Raw genomic sequence first — 17,168 nt, 5'->3', positions numbered from 1 at the left:
TCCTTCAGTCCATTACCTATTATATTCTTTAATACTAATATTTTGAGGGTAAAAATGGTTTCACTTTTTTCTTTATATCCCCAGTGTCTAATACACTGCTGAGTTCATGAGGGAGGTCTAATAAGTCCTCAGTGAATAACCTCTCACCAGAATCTATTAAGGCAAGTTTTTTTTTCATAGATATGAATGTTCAGTTTGTCATATAATAAATAGTCAATAGAATATTTGTCATATGTATTAAAAATATTTCAATAATCTATAGTTTTCCTGGGAAGAATTCTTCATTCATGCCCTCTATGACTTGGAAGATACTACACTGTCTTTGAATTGTCATAACCAAAATATCCATCATCTTGTTTGAATGGGTCTTTTGCAGATAGACAAGAATTATATAATTTGTTCCTTTAACATAATCTTTGAGGATACCAACTCAAACTCAAATAATAATAATAATAACAAGCATCAAAGCAGGACTTGCTTTATTACCTGTCACGCTGACTACAGTCTCTCTTATCTCTAAATCATCTTTCACACTATTTCCAGATGAATTTTCCCAATGCATAATCATGATTGTATCAGTCTCTTGAAGAAATAACTTAAACACCTCTCCACTATTGTCCTATACATTAATGTGACATATATGTATAATAAAGCACCATATATGAGAAAAGAAAAATGAATTGATAGATGGGGCAGGGGGAGAGAGGGAAGGATACTAAATTTTATTAACACAACAAAATCTAACAACACATCAAGTAAAGCACTATGATATTCTTTCCTACTTACCTGAAAAGGCAGAAATGACTCTCTGGATATAGAATAAATGGGAATAGTTGCCAGTGACCACTGAGATTTGGAGAATTCTAGAAGGTCTCCTTGCTTCTGCAACTCACCACCTAGAGATGTCCTTGTAAAAACTGAGAGCTGTGAATTCTGGGACAAATGATACCAAAATCGTACCTGTTGGAAAGATTTTAAGGGAATATGGAAAAGGTCATATTAATGTGTATTGACCATACTTTATATAGTTACAATGACATGAAATAATTTGTATAACTTAAGCCTCCTTAATTATTTTTCCTCAAGGAATATGCATCCTGAGTTATGCATATGCAAGGAATATGCAACCTGAAGCAAGATGTAGAGAAGCTTTCATTCAATCAATGAGCCTTTATTAAGCTATCATTTTACACAAGTGTTGTGGGAGATGTAAACATGAAAAAAGATGCAGTCCTTATTTGCTTACAGTTCAGTTGGATAGGTAAGAGGCCACAAATAGCTATAAAACAGAGTAGGCTATATCTAGTAAGATTATAGCAAAGTAAACAATATAAGAGATAAGAATAGATTATCTGATGCACTGTTGGTGGAGTTGTGAACTGATCCAATATTTCTGGAGAGCAATTTGGAATCATGCACAAACATCAATAAAACTCTGCATATTTTTGATCCAGCAGTACCACTACTAGGTTAGTATACCAAAGAGATCACAAAAAAAGGGTATGTACAAAAATGTTCATGTGCAAACATATTTATAGCAGCTCTTTGTGTAGTGGCAAAGAAATGAAAATTGAGGGGATGTCCATCAATTGAGGAATGGTTGAACAAGTTGTGGTATGGGAATATGATGGAGTTCTATTGTTCTGTAAGGAATCATGAAAGAAGGGATTCCAGAAAAGACTAGAAAGACTAGCATGAACTGATGCTGAGTTAAGTGGGAAGATTCAGAAGAACACTGTACATACTAACAACAGCACTGTATGATCAACTATGATGGATTTCTTTCTTCAAAGCTGAATAGTAATTAAAGACTATTCTAAAGGATCCGTGATTGAAAATACCATCCATATCCAGAGAAGGAAATGGAGTCTGAATGAAGACCAGAGCTTATTATTTTCCATTTTTAAAATGTATAGACACACACACACAAATATATATATATATATATATAGTTTTTCCCTTTCACATTTTGTTTTTCCTTTTTGAAGTTGATTCTTCTTTTCACAACATGATTAATATGGATATATCTTAAATGCAGTTATACATTTATTGACCTATACTTGATCGCTTTCTTTTGGGGGAGGTGGAAGAGAAGGAAGTGATGCAGAAAAGCATAAAACTCAAAACCTTACCCAAAATTGTTGTTTAAAAAATATCTTTGAATATGTGCAAAATAAATTAACTTTTTTCAAAAAGACTAGATTAATTGAGACTTCAATAGTTCATAGATTTAGAACCCAAAACAATTTCATTAGAGGTAATATAATATAACCCCTACATTGCATAAATGGGAAAACTGAGATCTAGGGAGATAAGTGACTTTCCCAAGGTCAAATAATGGGTAACTGTCAAAGGAAGATTTTTTGAATCTAGGTTCTCACATGTCAAATCCAGTACTCTTCACAATATATCAAGCTGCCTCTCAGAAGTAAAGGTAAAATATATTATTTTCAGTTGGAGCAAGTTGTCAAAACTTTACTGAAGAAATATTAGTTGGATCAAGCATGATACCTCACATTTGTAATCCTTCTACTAGGGAGACTGAGCCTTGGGGAATCTCTTGAACTTAGGAATTCTTAACAGACTGCTCAAGTAAACACTCTAGGTATAATACCAATATGGTAAGCAATAGGGAAGTGTCAGCATGGAAGGGTACCTTAACGCTGGTGAATTTACTAGTAACAGTAAGTCAAAGCTCCCTTGGTGATCACAATTGGGGTCTGATCTGTAAATGGTCATTATCTTTCAAGACTCAGTAAAATAGTTAAAAGGAGGAGGAAAAGGATGAGGAAGAGGAAGAAGAAGAAAAAGCATAGGAGAAAGAAGAGTAGGAAGAGATGAAGGATGAGAAGAGAAGAAAACATGAATATTGAAGGTTGGGTAGAGATATTTAGGGGATCTATGGAATGAAACTGTGAACAGCGATGGAAATTAATTACACAAATTGTTCATAGTCCAGAAAAGGATGAACCATAAATACATGTGGAATATCATGTGAGAAGAGACTGTAGAAGTGGGCTGTCTTGAGTCTTACTATATCTGCTAGGTGAGTGGGGAGTAGCTACTGAAAGTTTATAAGCAAGAGGCTAAAGTCAGAGATTCACCATAAATATAATAACTTGGCAATGGTGTAAAGCATAGAACAGGGAACAGAAGAGTAGAGGAATAAGAGTCAGGAGAAACATTGGAGTTCATAGCAATAATCCAAAAAAAAAGCTAATGAGAGTCTGAAGTAGTAGCATGGTAACAAATAGTAAGAATGAAAAGAGAATTGATTAGAACTTTAATTAAAATGTACACTCAATGGAAATATAGTAATAAAACTGTATCAAGTTCAGTAGGATTTGAAAAGAGTCTGAGTAGAAGAAAGACAAAGGAGAAGGAAAAATCAAAGATTATTGACTGAGATTCTGAATTCAAATAATTGAAAAAATTGAGGTTCTACTGAAAGAAAAAGGGAACTCAAGGCGGGCAGGTTTGAGGAACCTAAAGTTCAAAATACCAGCAGGATAGTCAGTTATCAAGCAGGTTGATATTCAATAATAACTTAAATTTATAAAGGGGTAACCTGGTTCAATGGAGAAGCAGCCAGTCAGACCTGTGTTTCAGTGTTAGCTCTTTTTTTGCTAGGCAATGGGGGTTAAGTGGCTTGCCCAAGACCACACAGCTAGGTAATTATTAAGTATCTGAGACTGGATTTGAACTCAGGTCCTCCTGACTCCAGGGCTGGTGCTCTATCCACTTCAGACTTAGCTCTGAAACATACTGTCTGTGTAACACAACCCCTTTATACCCCAAGGAACTTTCTAAAACTATAAATCTGAAAAACAGAGGCTGGTCTACATTAATAGAGAGTTCCCTTACCTGAAAATTCTCTACCATTGAAACCATAGCTCCAGAACCTATCCTTTATGCAATACTTTACAGTTAATAAAATACTTTTCTCATAATAATTCTGTTAAGTTGGTCGTTCAAAAGCTATTGCACCCATTTTATAGGTACAAAAACTTTGGCTTAGGTGAATCATGTGAATTGTTCAAAACTATGCAGGTAACTATAAAAGGACTAAGAACACAAATATTCTGACTGAGTACATGTAGTATTCTGCCCAGTCTACCAGTTCTGCAAATGAAACTGCATGGTCATGGAATTCAAAAGGAAGGTTGGAATTTGAGATTGAGATTTGACAGCATTCACATAAAAGTGAGAGTTGTAACCATGCATAGATAAGAGCATGAAAGAATGGATGTGAGAGAGAAAAGAGGGGGAGGAGAGGAGGGAGGGAGGGAGGGAGGGAGGGAGGGAGGGAGAGAGAGAGAGAGAGAGAGAGAGAGAGAGAGAGAGAGAGAGAGAGAGAGAGAGAGAGAGAGAGAAAGGGGTGGGGGAAGAGAAAATATCTATCTTGGAGAATACATCTATTGAAGAAAGTAGAGAAAAAGGAATCAATTAAAGATAAAAAAGAGAGCCCAGAATAATAGAAGGAAAAGCAGGAAAGGTCAGGGTGACAAAAATAAATGGACAAAATATAAGGGGGTTGTGTGGCATATGGATTCCTATCATTTAGGGAATGGCTGAATAAGTTGTAGCATATGGATGCAATGCAATACTATTTTGCCATAAGAAGTCATGAGCAGGCAGATTTCAAGAAAATCTGGAAAGATTTACGTGAACTGATTCTCAGGTATTGAGAAGAACCAAAAGAACACTGTAGTTATAGTACCATTGTTTGATGATCAGCCATGATAGACTTAGTTCTTCTAAACAATACAGTGATTAAAGATAATTCCATATCAGAGAAAGAACTATAGAATCTGCAAATAGATCAAAGTATAAAAGTTTACTATTTTGTTGGGCTTTTTAATTTTCTTCATGGTTTTTCTGTTTTGTTCTGATTATTCTATTTTTAATTTTTACTTTACTTTCTAACTGCAAGAAGTTTTCAACATTCATCGTTTTGCAAACTTTTGAGTTTCAAATATTTCTACCACACTCTCCTATAGTCTCCTTCCCCATAGCAGCAAACAGTCCATATTAACCATGTTGTAAAAGAGGAATTAGAGCTGAGAAAAAAAATGTACGAGAAAGAAAGGAAAAAAAAAACCATAAAAGTAGTTTTAAAAACTGAACAAAACATACTTTGCTCTGCATAGTTATTTTTTGTTCTCCATATTTTTTCTCTGGATGTGAATGACATTTTTCCTAACAGGTCTCATGATTGTCCTTGGTCACAGAACTGCTGAGAGAAGTTTCATCTTTCATAGTTGATTATCTTACAATGTTGCTGTTAAAATGTAAAATGTTGGGGCAGCTAGGTGGTGCTGGGGATAGAGCACCAGCCCTGGAGTCAAGAGGACCTGAGTTCAAATACAGTCTCAGACACTTAATAATTGCCTGACTATGTGACTTTGGGCAAGCCACTTAACCCCATTGCCTTGTCAAAAAAAATAAAAAAATGTAAAATGTTCTCCTAGTTCTGCTCACTTCATCAGTTCTTGCAAGTCTTCCCAAGCTTTTCTAAAGCCTGGCCACTCGTGATTTCTTACAGAACAATAGAACTCCATAATATTCTTATACAATAATATTCAGTCATTCCTCAATTGATAGGCATCCTGTCGACTTCTAATTCTTTGCCACTACAAAAAAGAGCAGCTATAAATATTTTTGTAAATGGACATCTTTTCCTGTTGTTATGATCTCTTTGGAAGATAGTCCAAATTAGTGGCATTACTGTATCAAAGGGTATAAAGACTTTTATTGGACATTGGACATAGTTCCAATTGCTCTCCAGAATGGTTGGATCAGTTCAGGACTCCCATATCCTCTCCAACTCTGATCATTTTCTTTTTTTATCATTTTAGTAAATCTGGTAGGTGTGAGGTGGTACCTCAGAGGTGATTTAATTTCCACTTCTCTAATCAATAATTATTTGGGGCATTTTTTCATGTGACTATAGATAGCTTTACTTTCTTCATCTAAAAAGTGTTGTTTATATCCTTATCAAGTGGAAAGTGATTTGCATTCTTATAAATTTGAATCAATTCTCTATATATTTTAGAAATGAGTCATTTATCAGAAACACTAGCTGTCTGCCCAAAGAGCAATAAAACTGTTCATACCATTTAACTTAGCAATTCCAATTCTAGGTCTAGTTCCAGAAGAAATTATATGAAAATGGAAAAGTCCTACAGTGTTCCAAAATATTCATAGCAGCCCTTTTTTTGTAGAGGCAAAGAACTGGAAATTGAGGGAATGCCAATCAATTGGGGAAGGCTAAATAAGTTACAGTACATGAGTACTATGGAATACTATTGTTCTATAAAACAACCATAAATGGTCAGACTCTAGAGAAGCATGGAATAATTTACAGGATTTGATGTTGAGCAAAGGGGGTATAAGCAAGAGAATAATGTACACACCAACAACAGCACTGTGAGATGCACAACCTTGAAAGAAGCAGCTCCTCTCAGCAGTTCAGAGAGCTAGAACAACTATATTTGACTAGTTGTGGGCTATGTTATCCCTATCCAGAGGAAGAAAAAGAAAACAAAACAAAATGCATGTGCGTGCGCACACACACACACACACACACACACCTCCAGAATCTGATGAGCACTTTATAAAAATTATCTCTTCTATATCTCTTTCCCTTAATCCTAATTACTCATAATGAAAATAATTAATACTAATCTGTAAGCATGTTTACCAAAATATGTATATACAGTGCTAACCTGACTGTTCACTGCTGAGGGGAGGGGGTTGGGAAGGAAATTTTGTAATTTAAAAATTTGCATGTGCAAATGGACAAAAATAAATAATAAAAAAGTTTAAAAAAAGAAGCACTAGCTGTCAAAATTGGTTTCCAGTTTTCTGCTTTTAATCATGGTTACATTGATTTTATTTATGCATAATTTTTTTTCATTTAATGTAGTCAAAATTATTCATTTTGCAGTTTTTAATGTTTTCTATCATTTCTTTGGTCATAAACTCTTCCCCATTCCATAGATCTGACACATAGATTATTTCTTGTTCTTAAATGACTCATATGGAAATATGTTTAATGTGATTGTACAGGTGTAATTTATATCAGGTTTGGTTGCTATTGTGGGGATGAGGAGAAATGGAGGGAGGGGAATAACTTGGAATTCAAAATTTCACAAAAATAAATGTTGAAATCTACCTTTACATGAAATTTAAAAAAATAAAATGCTATTAAATGCAAATAAAAAATAAAAGAAAATGTTAACACCACCTTCAACTTTGGTAACTAACTCGACAATGAAGAAAAAGTTACAGGAAAGCTGGTGGAGCAGAAGTCATTAACTAGTACAATACAGGTGACATCAAGTGATCATGCTGACCTAGATTTAGATCTGGAAGAGAACTTGGAAGTCACCTTGTTTAGAAACCACTTCATTTTACTGATGAATATAAATTGAGGGTAGGAAGGTTAAGTGACTTTCCCAAAGTCACTTCGTGTTTCTCTACTATATGGTCTTCCTAAAACTTTATAGTTGAACACACTGTGCTGACATAATTTTAACTTATTGAATTTGTAAAATGGCCATCTTATCCTCCCACAAAGAGATTACCACCAAAATTTAAAGTTGGAAAGGAACACAGAACTGAAAAAACAAATAGACAGGAATAGCACAACTTTCTAAAGGCACAGAGGGGATCCATTTCAGGTTCCCTGGGTTTTCATAGCCTTTTCAATTCTCTCCTTCATCCTTAAGTATCTAGCCCTTTATTTTTTCAGCTTTGTTCTTTTCTAGGTCCCCTGTTAGTCACACTGCAGGAAATCAGTTCAGAGTTCAGTTAAAACTGCCAGTCTCAAACTTATTCCCTTTTCTTAACGTTTCAAGTCAAGAGATAATATTAATTCACTTTAAAATATAATTTTAAGGTTCACGGAGTGCTTTTCTCATTCCAGTCTTGAGTAGTAGACATGGCAAGTAGCATTATTGCCATGAAATAACCAGACCTTGAATTGAAATTTGGGGATGGTAAGTGATTCATCAAGAGCTAATAACACACGACCAAAATCAAAATATGAAACCAGAGTTCTCCGGGCCCACGGTATTTCCTAGAATTCTATCTCATATTAGAGTTTTATTCTCAGTTTTCCCATTATCTGTCTCTTTGGACCAAGTGAACACATGCCCTAGGCCTTTTGTATTGACCTAACTTTACTAGATTTTTTACTATAAATTTTTTCAGGCTTCATAATTGTGAAAAACTCAGACTCAAAAATGGTTGTACCTTAATTAAAATATTTGTGGAAAGATTTAATTAGTATTCCCAACAACAATTAAATTTTAGCATCCTACTGTAAATTACAACATGTCCTGAGATTGTTAATGTGCAATAGCAAGCACCAGAAAATGAGTCGTACAGGAAATGTGCAAGCCCCACCTGGATTCCAAACTGTCAAACTGTCATTCACTACATAACCATCACCATGTATTAGGAGCAAATACCGATGGGATCCAGCCTGAATTGGCAAGCATTTTAGAATTTTTATCTAATTTGCCATCTTCAGAGGATTTGCATAAAGATTTAAAAGCAGTTCCTTTTTTTCTCTCTTATCATTAGGGTTGATAAAATTCTCATATTTCATGAAAAATATATCTTTTAAAGGAAAAATAAGAAATATAAGCTATTTGATTCTACTGTGATGTCAAAAATACCACTTTAAGGCACAGTGGTCTGTTTTAAATATTATTTACATATATACCTGTATGATTTTCCCCCTACTGAATTGCAAGTTGCTTTTAAGCAGATGCTATGACTTTGGACAAGTCAATTAGCTTCTCTGCTCTTTAAATGTAAAATGAAGTCAAGATATTAGATTATTTTAAAGATGCTTTCTAGATCTAAATCTATGAAGTTTTAATCCTGTGTCTTGTTCACCTCCATATTCTCGGACCACTTTACATATTACATATTCAACAAGTAAAAATTTAATGATTGAACACAGAAATCAAAGTCCAAGTGGAACTATACTGTAAATCCACCTGAACTATATAGTCTTCCTAGCTACCATAGTCCTGGACCCTCAAAATTTATTCTGAATGAAGTTTCCAGTAACTTTTTTCAATTACTATATTATAAATTTGCCCAAATATAATTGGTTGAGATATACTAGGAACTAAGGTTTCAAAGACCACCAGTATTATTTTATTTCAAAATGTCCTCTCCAACCACTCTCTTCCCCACTTTTACTCTACTCAGCTTAAAAATACCTTTTAAAAAGGCTCACAATTGCATAGTTCATGACTTCTTATCTTTTTAGGAAGCCTCTGTAATCTTCTTGTCATGCCATTTTTGTGTCATATTTCAAAACCTTATTCAAATGAGACTGTTCCAATAAAGTATGACTTCTAAACAATATAAAGAAGGTAGAGCTATAACACCTCTGCTTTGAAGCTCTATCCTCTCCTCTCTCTCCCCCATTCCTCTCTGTGTACTTTCTCTAGGTTTATAGTCTAAATGAATGCAACAAATATTTATTTACTCAGCATCTTTTCTGTACTATTTATTTCTTTTTTCCTTTTTTCTTTTTTTGTTTAGGTTTTTGCAAGGCAAATGGGGTTAAGTGACTCTAGCCCAAGGCCACACAGCTAGGTAATTATTAAGTGTCTGAGACCAGATTTGAACCCAGGTACTCCTCACTCCAAGGCCAGTGTGTACTATTTATTTCAACATTAACCATCTATTATATTCAAGACACCAATCTATGTGGTACAATGGATAGTGTGCCAAGCCTAGAGTCAAGAAGAATCATTTTTTTCCTAAGTTCAAATCTTTCATCAAATACTTCTTACCTGTGTGACCCTGGTCAATTCAATTAACCCTGTTTGCCTCAGTTTCCTCATTCGTAAAATGAGCTGGAGAAGGGAATGGAAAAACCATTCATTTGTCTTTTTGAAGAACATTCCAAATACAGTCACAAAGATTCAGACACAATTGAAAAATGACTGAATCTATATGCTAAGGGATAATTATGTATATGGTATCTATATCTACAGATCATCTCTACCCAAAGGATAAGTCTAATCAATGTTTCCTTCTTTGAAGATAGTAAATTCATTGGGGGAAAGATTATTCTTTTCTATTAAATTTCATGAATTCTTTGAAGTCATCAACTTTTTTCCTCACTAAATCTGAGGCAATGGTCCTCAGTATCACCTCTACTAAAGGAAATGACTTTTTAAGACTATCCTAAATAGTAGCAAAGTTTCACAGTTAAGAGCAATGATACAAAATCAGGACCAGAAACAATCTGCCAAAGCCTAATACAAATACATAGGAGAGGCTCAAGAATGGGAATACTCATTCATTGGCCTCGAAACAATTATTTGAGAATAATTATCCCAATAAGCTAAATTAATGCTGCATCTGCTGATACCATTTCAAGGATGAGTCAACTTGTATGGCAAAACTCCTCCCTCATTTATGAAAGACAAAAGAATTCATCAAGAATACTCAAGAACGATATTAAATTTTTCAAAAACTAAAAGCAAAATACAACTTGCTTTGAAGTGAGGAATGATTTTGTTTTTCTGTTGTAAACCAGGGCTTAGCACAATGTCTTCTTTTTACTCTTGTGCCTGAGAGAGCAGAGCAAGTAAGGTTTATAAGCAGAATAATTTTTTATCCTTTGGTTCCTGACAATACATCAATACATCTACTCTTTCAACAGGTAGTTGAACATATATATATATATATATATAAAATCTTAACTAATCAAATAATTTTTTTAAAAGAGAAAGCTACATGATGACCTAGTTCCTCCCTGACTTTTCTTCTCCTCCTCCCTCCTTCCGATGAGGCCACATCACAAATGAGCTCATCCCCCATTCCTTTCTCCATTAACAGACAGTCTAGGAACTCCAGTAATATCCCACAAGATTTGATCTAAAAGAAACCCTTTTATTTAGCATGTTAGTGGAAATTCTATAAAGGAATTGTGGGAAAATATGAATAAGGGTTGACAGGATAAGGAGACATAAATGAGACACAATTTGTACATGTGGAGCAAATATCCCTATTAATGACCTCACAGATAAAATTTTATTAATATGGTATCAGAAATATAGTAGGGGTTATATAAATGCTAAACCCCAAGGTTTAGATCTCTCCAAAATTGGGTGTTGTCCTAGCATCTCTCCCTTATGAGGTCTTATGTCCTAAGGTGTTGGATCTCGTCTCTATCTTTTCCAGCTGAATTTTTCTTACTTCTTGCCCTAGGTAAGTTTTTGAGGTGCCTATCTTTAATATTAAAACTGTTAGTTCAAGTTTCCATGGTGGATTTGGGTGGGGCTTAGCCACAATTCCTTTATAGAATTTCCACTACATGCTAAAAGGGTTTCTTTTAGATCAAATCTTAGACAGTCTATTATCCTTCCCACTGCTCACATACTCAGTCCATTTTCTCTTTAGAACATAAATTTTCTCGTTGATGTCCTTTAAACCATTCCTTGAATATATGCTTCAGAAGAAAGAGTAGTGGATCTGAAGTTAGTGAAACTAGGTTCAAATTTTAGGTTCTGCCACTTATTACCTATGTGACCTTGGGCAAATTGCTCAGCATCTCTGGGTCTTAGATTTTTCAGCTGTAAAATGAAAGAATTAGATTAGATGACCCCAAGTCCCCTTACATCTCTTAATCTAGGAGCCTACAAGCCTCTAATCATGAGCCATGACCCACTTGTGCCTACCATGGAAAATCATTGCCCTTTGGGTCTCATACAGGTTTTTCACTTGTTTTGTTTTGTTTTACCTCTCTTAGCTCATAATGTTTCAAGATTTGCAACTATATAAGTGAAAGGGACTGTTGTGTGTGGGAGTACTAACTAAACTTTTAACACTTTTTCTTGGCAAGCATTGGGCATTGTTTGACTTGTAACTAGAGAATGCCCTGAGATTGGGAATGAAAAGGGGTATTTAAGCACTTGTATTTGGTTGAATAAACAGAGGACTTTTCAGAGAACTTTCCATCTTTGTCTTCCGCCTCTTCAATATTTGTCTGACTACAGGATTAGCTAAGATAAAGATAAGATAAAGGATAACCCAACAAATGGCACCCAAACAGGGACATGAAGGCAAGAAAAAATAACTGATTTTGGAGCTATCAGATCACAGTCCAGGATAAGAACTAGCAGATACAATCAGAAGATCCCAAGTGACATGCTGAAGCAAAAGACTTTGGAGAGGTACCAAGTTACCATGGGGCAGGTATTAAGGAAGAGGTATGGGGGAAAGTGAAGGTAAAGGGAAAATGTTTTTGCAAGGAGCGGCTAGGTGGTGCAGTGGATAGAGAACCGGTTCTGGAGTCAGGAGTACCTGAGTTCAAATCCAACCTCAGACACTCAATAATTACCTAGCTGTGTGGCCTTGGGCAAGCCACTTAACCCCATTGCCTTACAAAAACTAAAAAAAAAAAAGTATTTGCCTCCATGACCTGAGGCAGGAGAAATAAATAAGGCTGTTGAGTTGGGAAATGAAGTCTATGAGACCATACCACAGGGGGACAGAACTTCTTCCTCAGTGGCAGTCCATTGCCCAAGCACCAGCACCATGGATGGGATGCGGGAGACCTGTTGGCTGCTCCTTTTGGCCACTGCTACCTGCCTGGCTGCGCTATGCATGCTAAGCATGACCAAAACCCCTAAACCTATGGCCAACATCAGAGACTCCTAGTCGGTGCTGCCAACCCTGATGTCTACTCTAGCACCCACACTGAATTCAGCTCCTGAAGCCACAACGAATTCCACTCTCCAGCCCACAACCAAGCACACCACGACTCTTGCTCCAGTGCCAGAAAGCCATGAAGTACACACTAACAACACACTTCCCGTGTTGAGAGCAAAAATGTCACATGCTATTGGATAGTTTGTACTGGTGCTGGCTACTGGTCAGAAAATGCCACAACTCCAAATTTTACTGTTGTCAACAACTCAAGTAATTTCAAATGCTCTCTTTCATTCTCTGCCACTCCCACCCTCTGCAGAGGGAGGGTGCAGGGAGAAGGGAATTCTTCCTTTTTAGAACTTTGAAACTCAAACCTGTGTCTCAGAAGGAATGCATGCTTCACTGCAGGAAGGACAAGATCCCCCAAAAAACTTATTTTAGAAATCAGGGGAGCCCCCCATGCCTTCTTCCTGGTTTGGGGAGGGGAAGAGCTGGGCAACAACCAACTATTGATTGGGAAGCTTTGTGGTCAATTTGTTAAGAAAAAAGGGGAAGAAGACTTTTTCTGGGATTGAGAAATTTAAGTTTTGCTTTTGAATGAAGCCTGTGCTTAAAGATAATATTTCTGTAATAGAATAGCTAACTTCAAGTTTTGTGAAGTTGCTCAAAAATGAACTCAATTTCTTTGATTGGCTATTTCAAGATTTTCATGAATATATATATGAGGTTCTTCAAGAAATCTTAATTGATTCCAAAAGTTATAGTGTATATATGTATATTTAATCATCAATAAGACGTTTTCACATCTCTCTACTGGCCTGAAAAGGTGGGAAAATGTTTCAATATTCGGGGATCTGGTACTGGCCAGGGTATCAAGGAAATTTTGTTAGGATAAATTGTATTTCTAGGAATTTGGGAATACTGAAACATATAATTTACTGATTTCTTTTGGGAAAGAGATATTTATACTATCTGATCTGTTTTGATGTTAAATTGATATAATTGTCAAACAGTTACTTATGTTAAAAATTTTTCCTTTTGGTTTGGGTTTTGAATTTAATTGATTTGGGAAAATAGCAAGTGAAATTGCTAATGCTTCCACATAAAACCTCCCTCCTAATCAAGTTGAGTCTGAAAATAATCCACCCTCTTGCACCTGGCTTACAGGAAATTTGCCTCAAAAACAAAAAGGGGGTGTTGGAAGAGACTATTATGTGTGGAAGTACGAAATAAACTTTTAACACCTGTTGTCCCCAAGAACCTGGGCATTGTTTCACTTGTAATTAGAGAATGCCTCAGGATTGGGAGTGAAAAAGGTATTTCAGCACTTGTATTTGGTTGAATAAATGGATAGCTTTATAGAGAACTTTCCATCTTTGTCTCCCATCTCTTCAACATTAGTCTGAGTAAAGGATAAAATCTAGCCAGCAGGAACACAATACATAAGGGCCAGAAAAATCTCTGCATTGAAAGTAAAATAACTATTAACTCATGTATCTACTTACTTGTCACTATAAAATCTTTATAAGAATGAAAAATGTAAGAGGAAGAGAGGTCTTCAGAGAACACTATAATTTACTATTACATAATTGGCAGAAAGATGCTCAAAATGAATACAAGATGTTTTCATGTTTATTATTTGTGGATCACCAAAAAAGAATTTGATTTAGGAGGGGAAAATGAAGCCTTAATGGCTTTCCCCTAACAAGAAGTATATTATGTATATGTACAGATCACACATGATTACTTGTCAAATGAAGCCTTGTAAATAATTCTTTCCAATGACTCTTTTATTATTGATGGAGGAAAAAGGCATTAGCCAAGAAGGTTTGTACTAAACAATAACAAAAAACACACTAATTCATGGAAGATTTCTTGCAAAAATTTAAATCCAATAGAAATTCCAAATAAATGGTTAAGTATTCCAGATGTCGTTATTTGTAATTAAGGGCCAAAAGTTTAAGAGTGCAGTCAATTGGATCTATGATAATTCAAGACAAATCTGCCTAATAATCAATACAAGGAAAGGTAAATGGGTGAACATTTCCTAATATTAGTCTATGCTATATAGTTAGGTGATCAGCCCACTGAGTTAGTATACTATTATACTTCTTAGTATACTATAGTATATTGTGTACTTAGTATACTATAATAGTATAGTATTGTATTCTATTATATAGAAGAGCCATTGCAGAATGATGAGCTGGACCCAGAATTAAATAGAAGATAAAAAATAAACTAGATTGCATTTGGATTATGGCACAGTCCTTTGAATGATCCCAAGTTGCTTTCCAGTGCAATATCTTTATTTATCAATCCACCTATCTAGATAAAATTCTTGAAAGTCTGCAAAATATAGGGCAGCTAGGTGAGTATCATTCCTAGAGTCAGGAGGACCTGAGTTCAAATATGAGCTCAGACCCTTACTAATTACCTAGCTGTGTGACCTTGGGAAAGTCATTTGCCTTGCAAAATAGCAAAAAAATCTGCAAAGTAATCAAGTAATCCTTGTAACACTTTATTAAGTGACTACTCTGCCAGGTACTTCACATATGTTGTCTCTTTACAAACTCAGAAGAATCCTGTTAGTGTTTTATATGTGTGTTGAATTGAATTGATACATTTCTGCTTACCCCAGAGGAAGAAATATGCCATCTACCCTAGACTAACCTGTGAAAGATGCAGATTGATGATAAATAAAAAATAATTTCTAGATTGGCTAGATAATGAGATAATGAGTAACATTAATATTTAGAATTAAAGATTTAAAATATCAAATCACACTGGTATGAGAGGCAATGGCAGTAGTAGTAGTAGTAGTAGTGATGGTAAAAGTGATGGGAATGGTAGTATTGGTAGCAGTAGCACTAATAATAACTAACCATTTATATAGTGCTTACCTTACCTTCATCACTGACTAAACAATTTGTTTACTACAATTACTACCTCATTTGATCTTCACTCCTCACAACTCTGGAAGACAGATGCTATTACCAACCATTATTTTAAAGAAGAAATTGAAGTGGAGTGACTTGCCCAGACCCCTAGGAACTATCTAAGGCCACATTTGAACTCATACTTTCTTTTTTTTTCCTTTTTTTTAGGTTTTTGCAAAGCAAACGGGGTTAAGTGGCTTGCCCAAGGCCACACAGCTAAGTAATTATTAAGGGTCTGAGGATGGATTTGAACCCAGGTACTCCTGACTCCAGGGCCAGTGCTTTATCCATTACGCCACCTAGCCGCTCCTGAACTCATACTTTCTTGACTTTAAGTTTGGCCTCTCTGTATCATCTAGCTACCCCAAGTGAGACTATGGTATAAATGGTACATTAATATTTATAGTAAAGCAACACGAATGCTTAATGCATTGTTAACATTCTAACTGGTAGAGTAAGATTTTAGTCCTATTAAAGCAGGGACTATTTGAATGTGTTTGTTCATTTTATGTGAAAGACAAATATAGATTAGGAACTAACAACTCCATCAAAGGAATAAAGAATATTCCCTTTCTTCCACCCAGGACCATCTCAGTTGAAATCTACCTAGAAAGTTGGCAATTAATAAGCAAAACTCCTCTAACTTAGGGACTGCTGAGAACAAAGGGGGATTAATTACTGCTATTGCCCAGAGTGTCCCATTTGAACTTATTTCTGCATAGGACAAAGAAATGATCATAGTCCTGCAATCAATGGAAGTATTCCCAAAGATACAAAGGATCTTTTTTAATCAGTTAAGTAATATTCATGAGAACTTGATAAAATAAAATGAACCTGCTAAAATAAAGTTATTTTCAAGTTTTCATAGTACCAGAGTATCCTACCTGACCCTCTGAAATCACCACCACTGAACCTGCCTTCCTTTATTTGGCAATTATTCATAGTTTGCATTTATAAATGTTTAAGTATGCATGGCAATGGGCAGTCTCTTTCTGGGTGTGTCTTTATTAACATACTGGAATCAATGAAGTCTTTTATTTCAAAGATTTTTGCAGACTAATAACTTCAATCTACTTCCTCCCCAGACCTTATCTACAAAGTGGCATAGTCAGATAAAAACCCAGTTTAGAAATTCAGAGGCTGAGATTGTAGTTATGTAACCACAGTCCACTCAAAAAGGACCCCAAATCACTGAATGTTCCATCCATCCAGTTCTGTTAAAAGATAAAGCAGACTTGGCAGCAGAAGTATACATAGACCAGTTCTACTGGGGCTTAGTGAAGTACCATACTACACCCATTGGCTCCAACCCCTAGGGGCATATGTATGCCATGAAATTTCTATTCATGGAGTTAATCGATACACAAGAGAATTTTCTTGGCTCCTCTCAGATTCCTTCTATTGAAAAATATAGCTTATTCTTCCAATGCACACCATTGTTTGAATCCAATTCACCTTACACAGTCACATTTGCCTCCAATTAACTAAAATAAAAACAGCAAACATGTTTTAAATGAGAAGGCAGGCTTTCTGAAAGTA

General features: G+C 35.4%; 1 protein-coding gene across 1 annotated transcript in view; it reads right to left on the bottom strand.

Annotated features, from left to right (window-relative positions):
• The window catches only part of MALRD1 (MAM and LDL receptor class A domain containing 1), an 879,021-nt gene that overhangs the window by 708,883 nt on the left and 152,970 nt on the right, over positions 1–17,168 (bottom strand). Inside the window, exon 15 of the mRNA XM_074195229.1 lies at positions 787–960. Coding sequence (XP_074051330.1) covers positions 787–960 — 174 coding nt within the window. The remainder of the gene's footprint in view (positions 1–786; positions 961–17,168) is intronic.

Source organism: Macrotis lagotis, chromosome 7 (assembly GCF_037893015.1).
Source record: "Macrotis lagotis isolate mMagLag1 chromosome 7, bilby.v1.9.chrom.fasta, whole genome shotgun sequence".
NCBI classification, from domain to species: Eukaryota; Metazoa; Chordata; class Mammalia; order Peramelemorphia; family Peramelidae; genus Macrotis; species Macrotis lagotis.
Note: the sequence above shows the minus strand (reverse complement) of the source record. Positions and strands in the feature narration are given on the sequence as shown.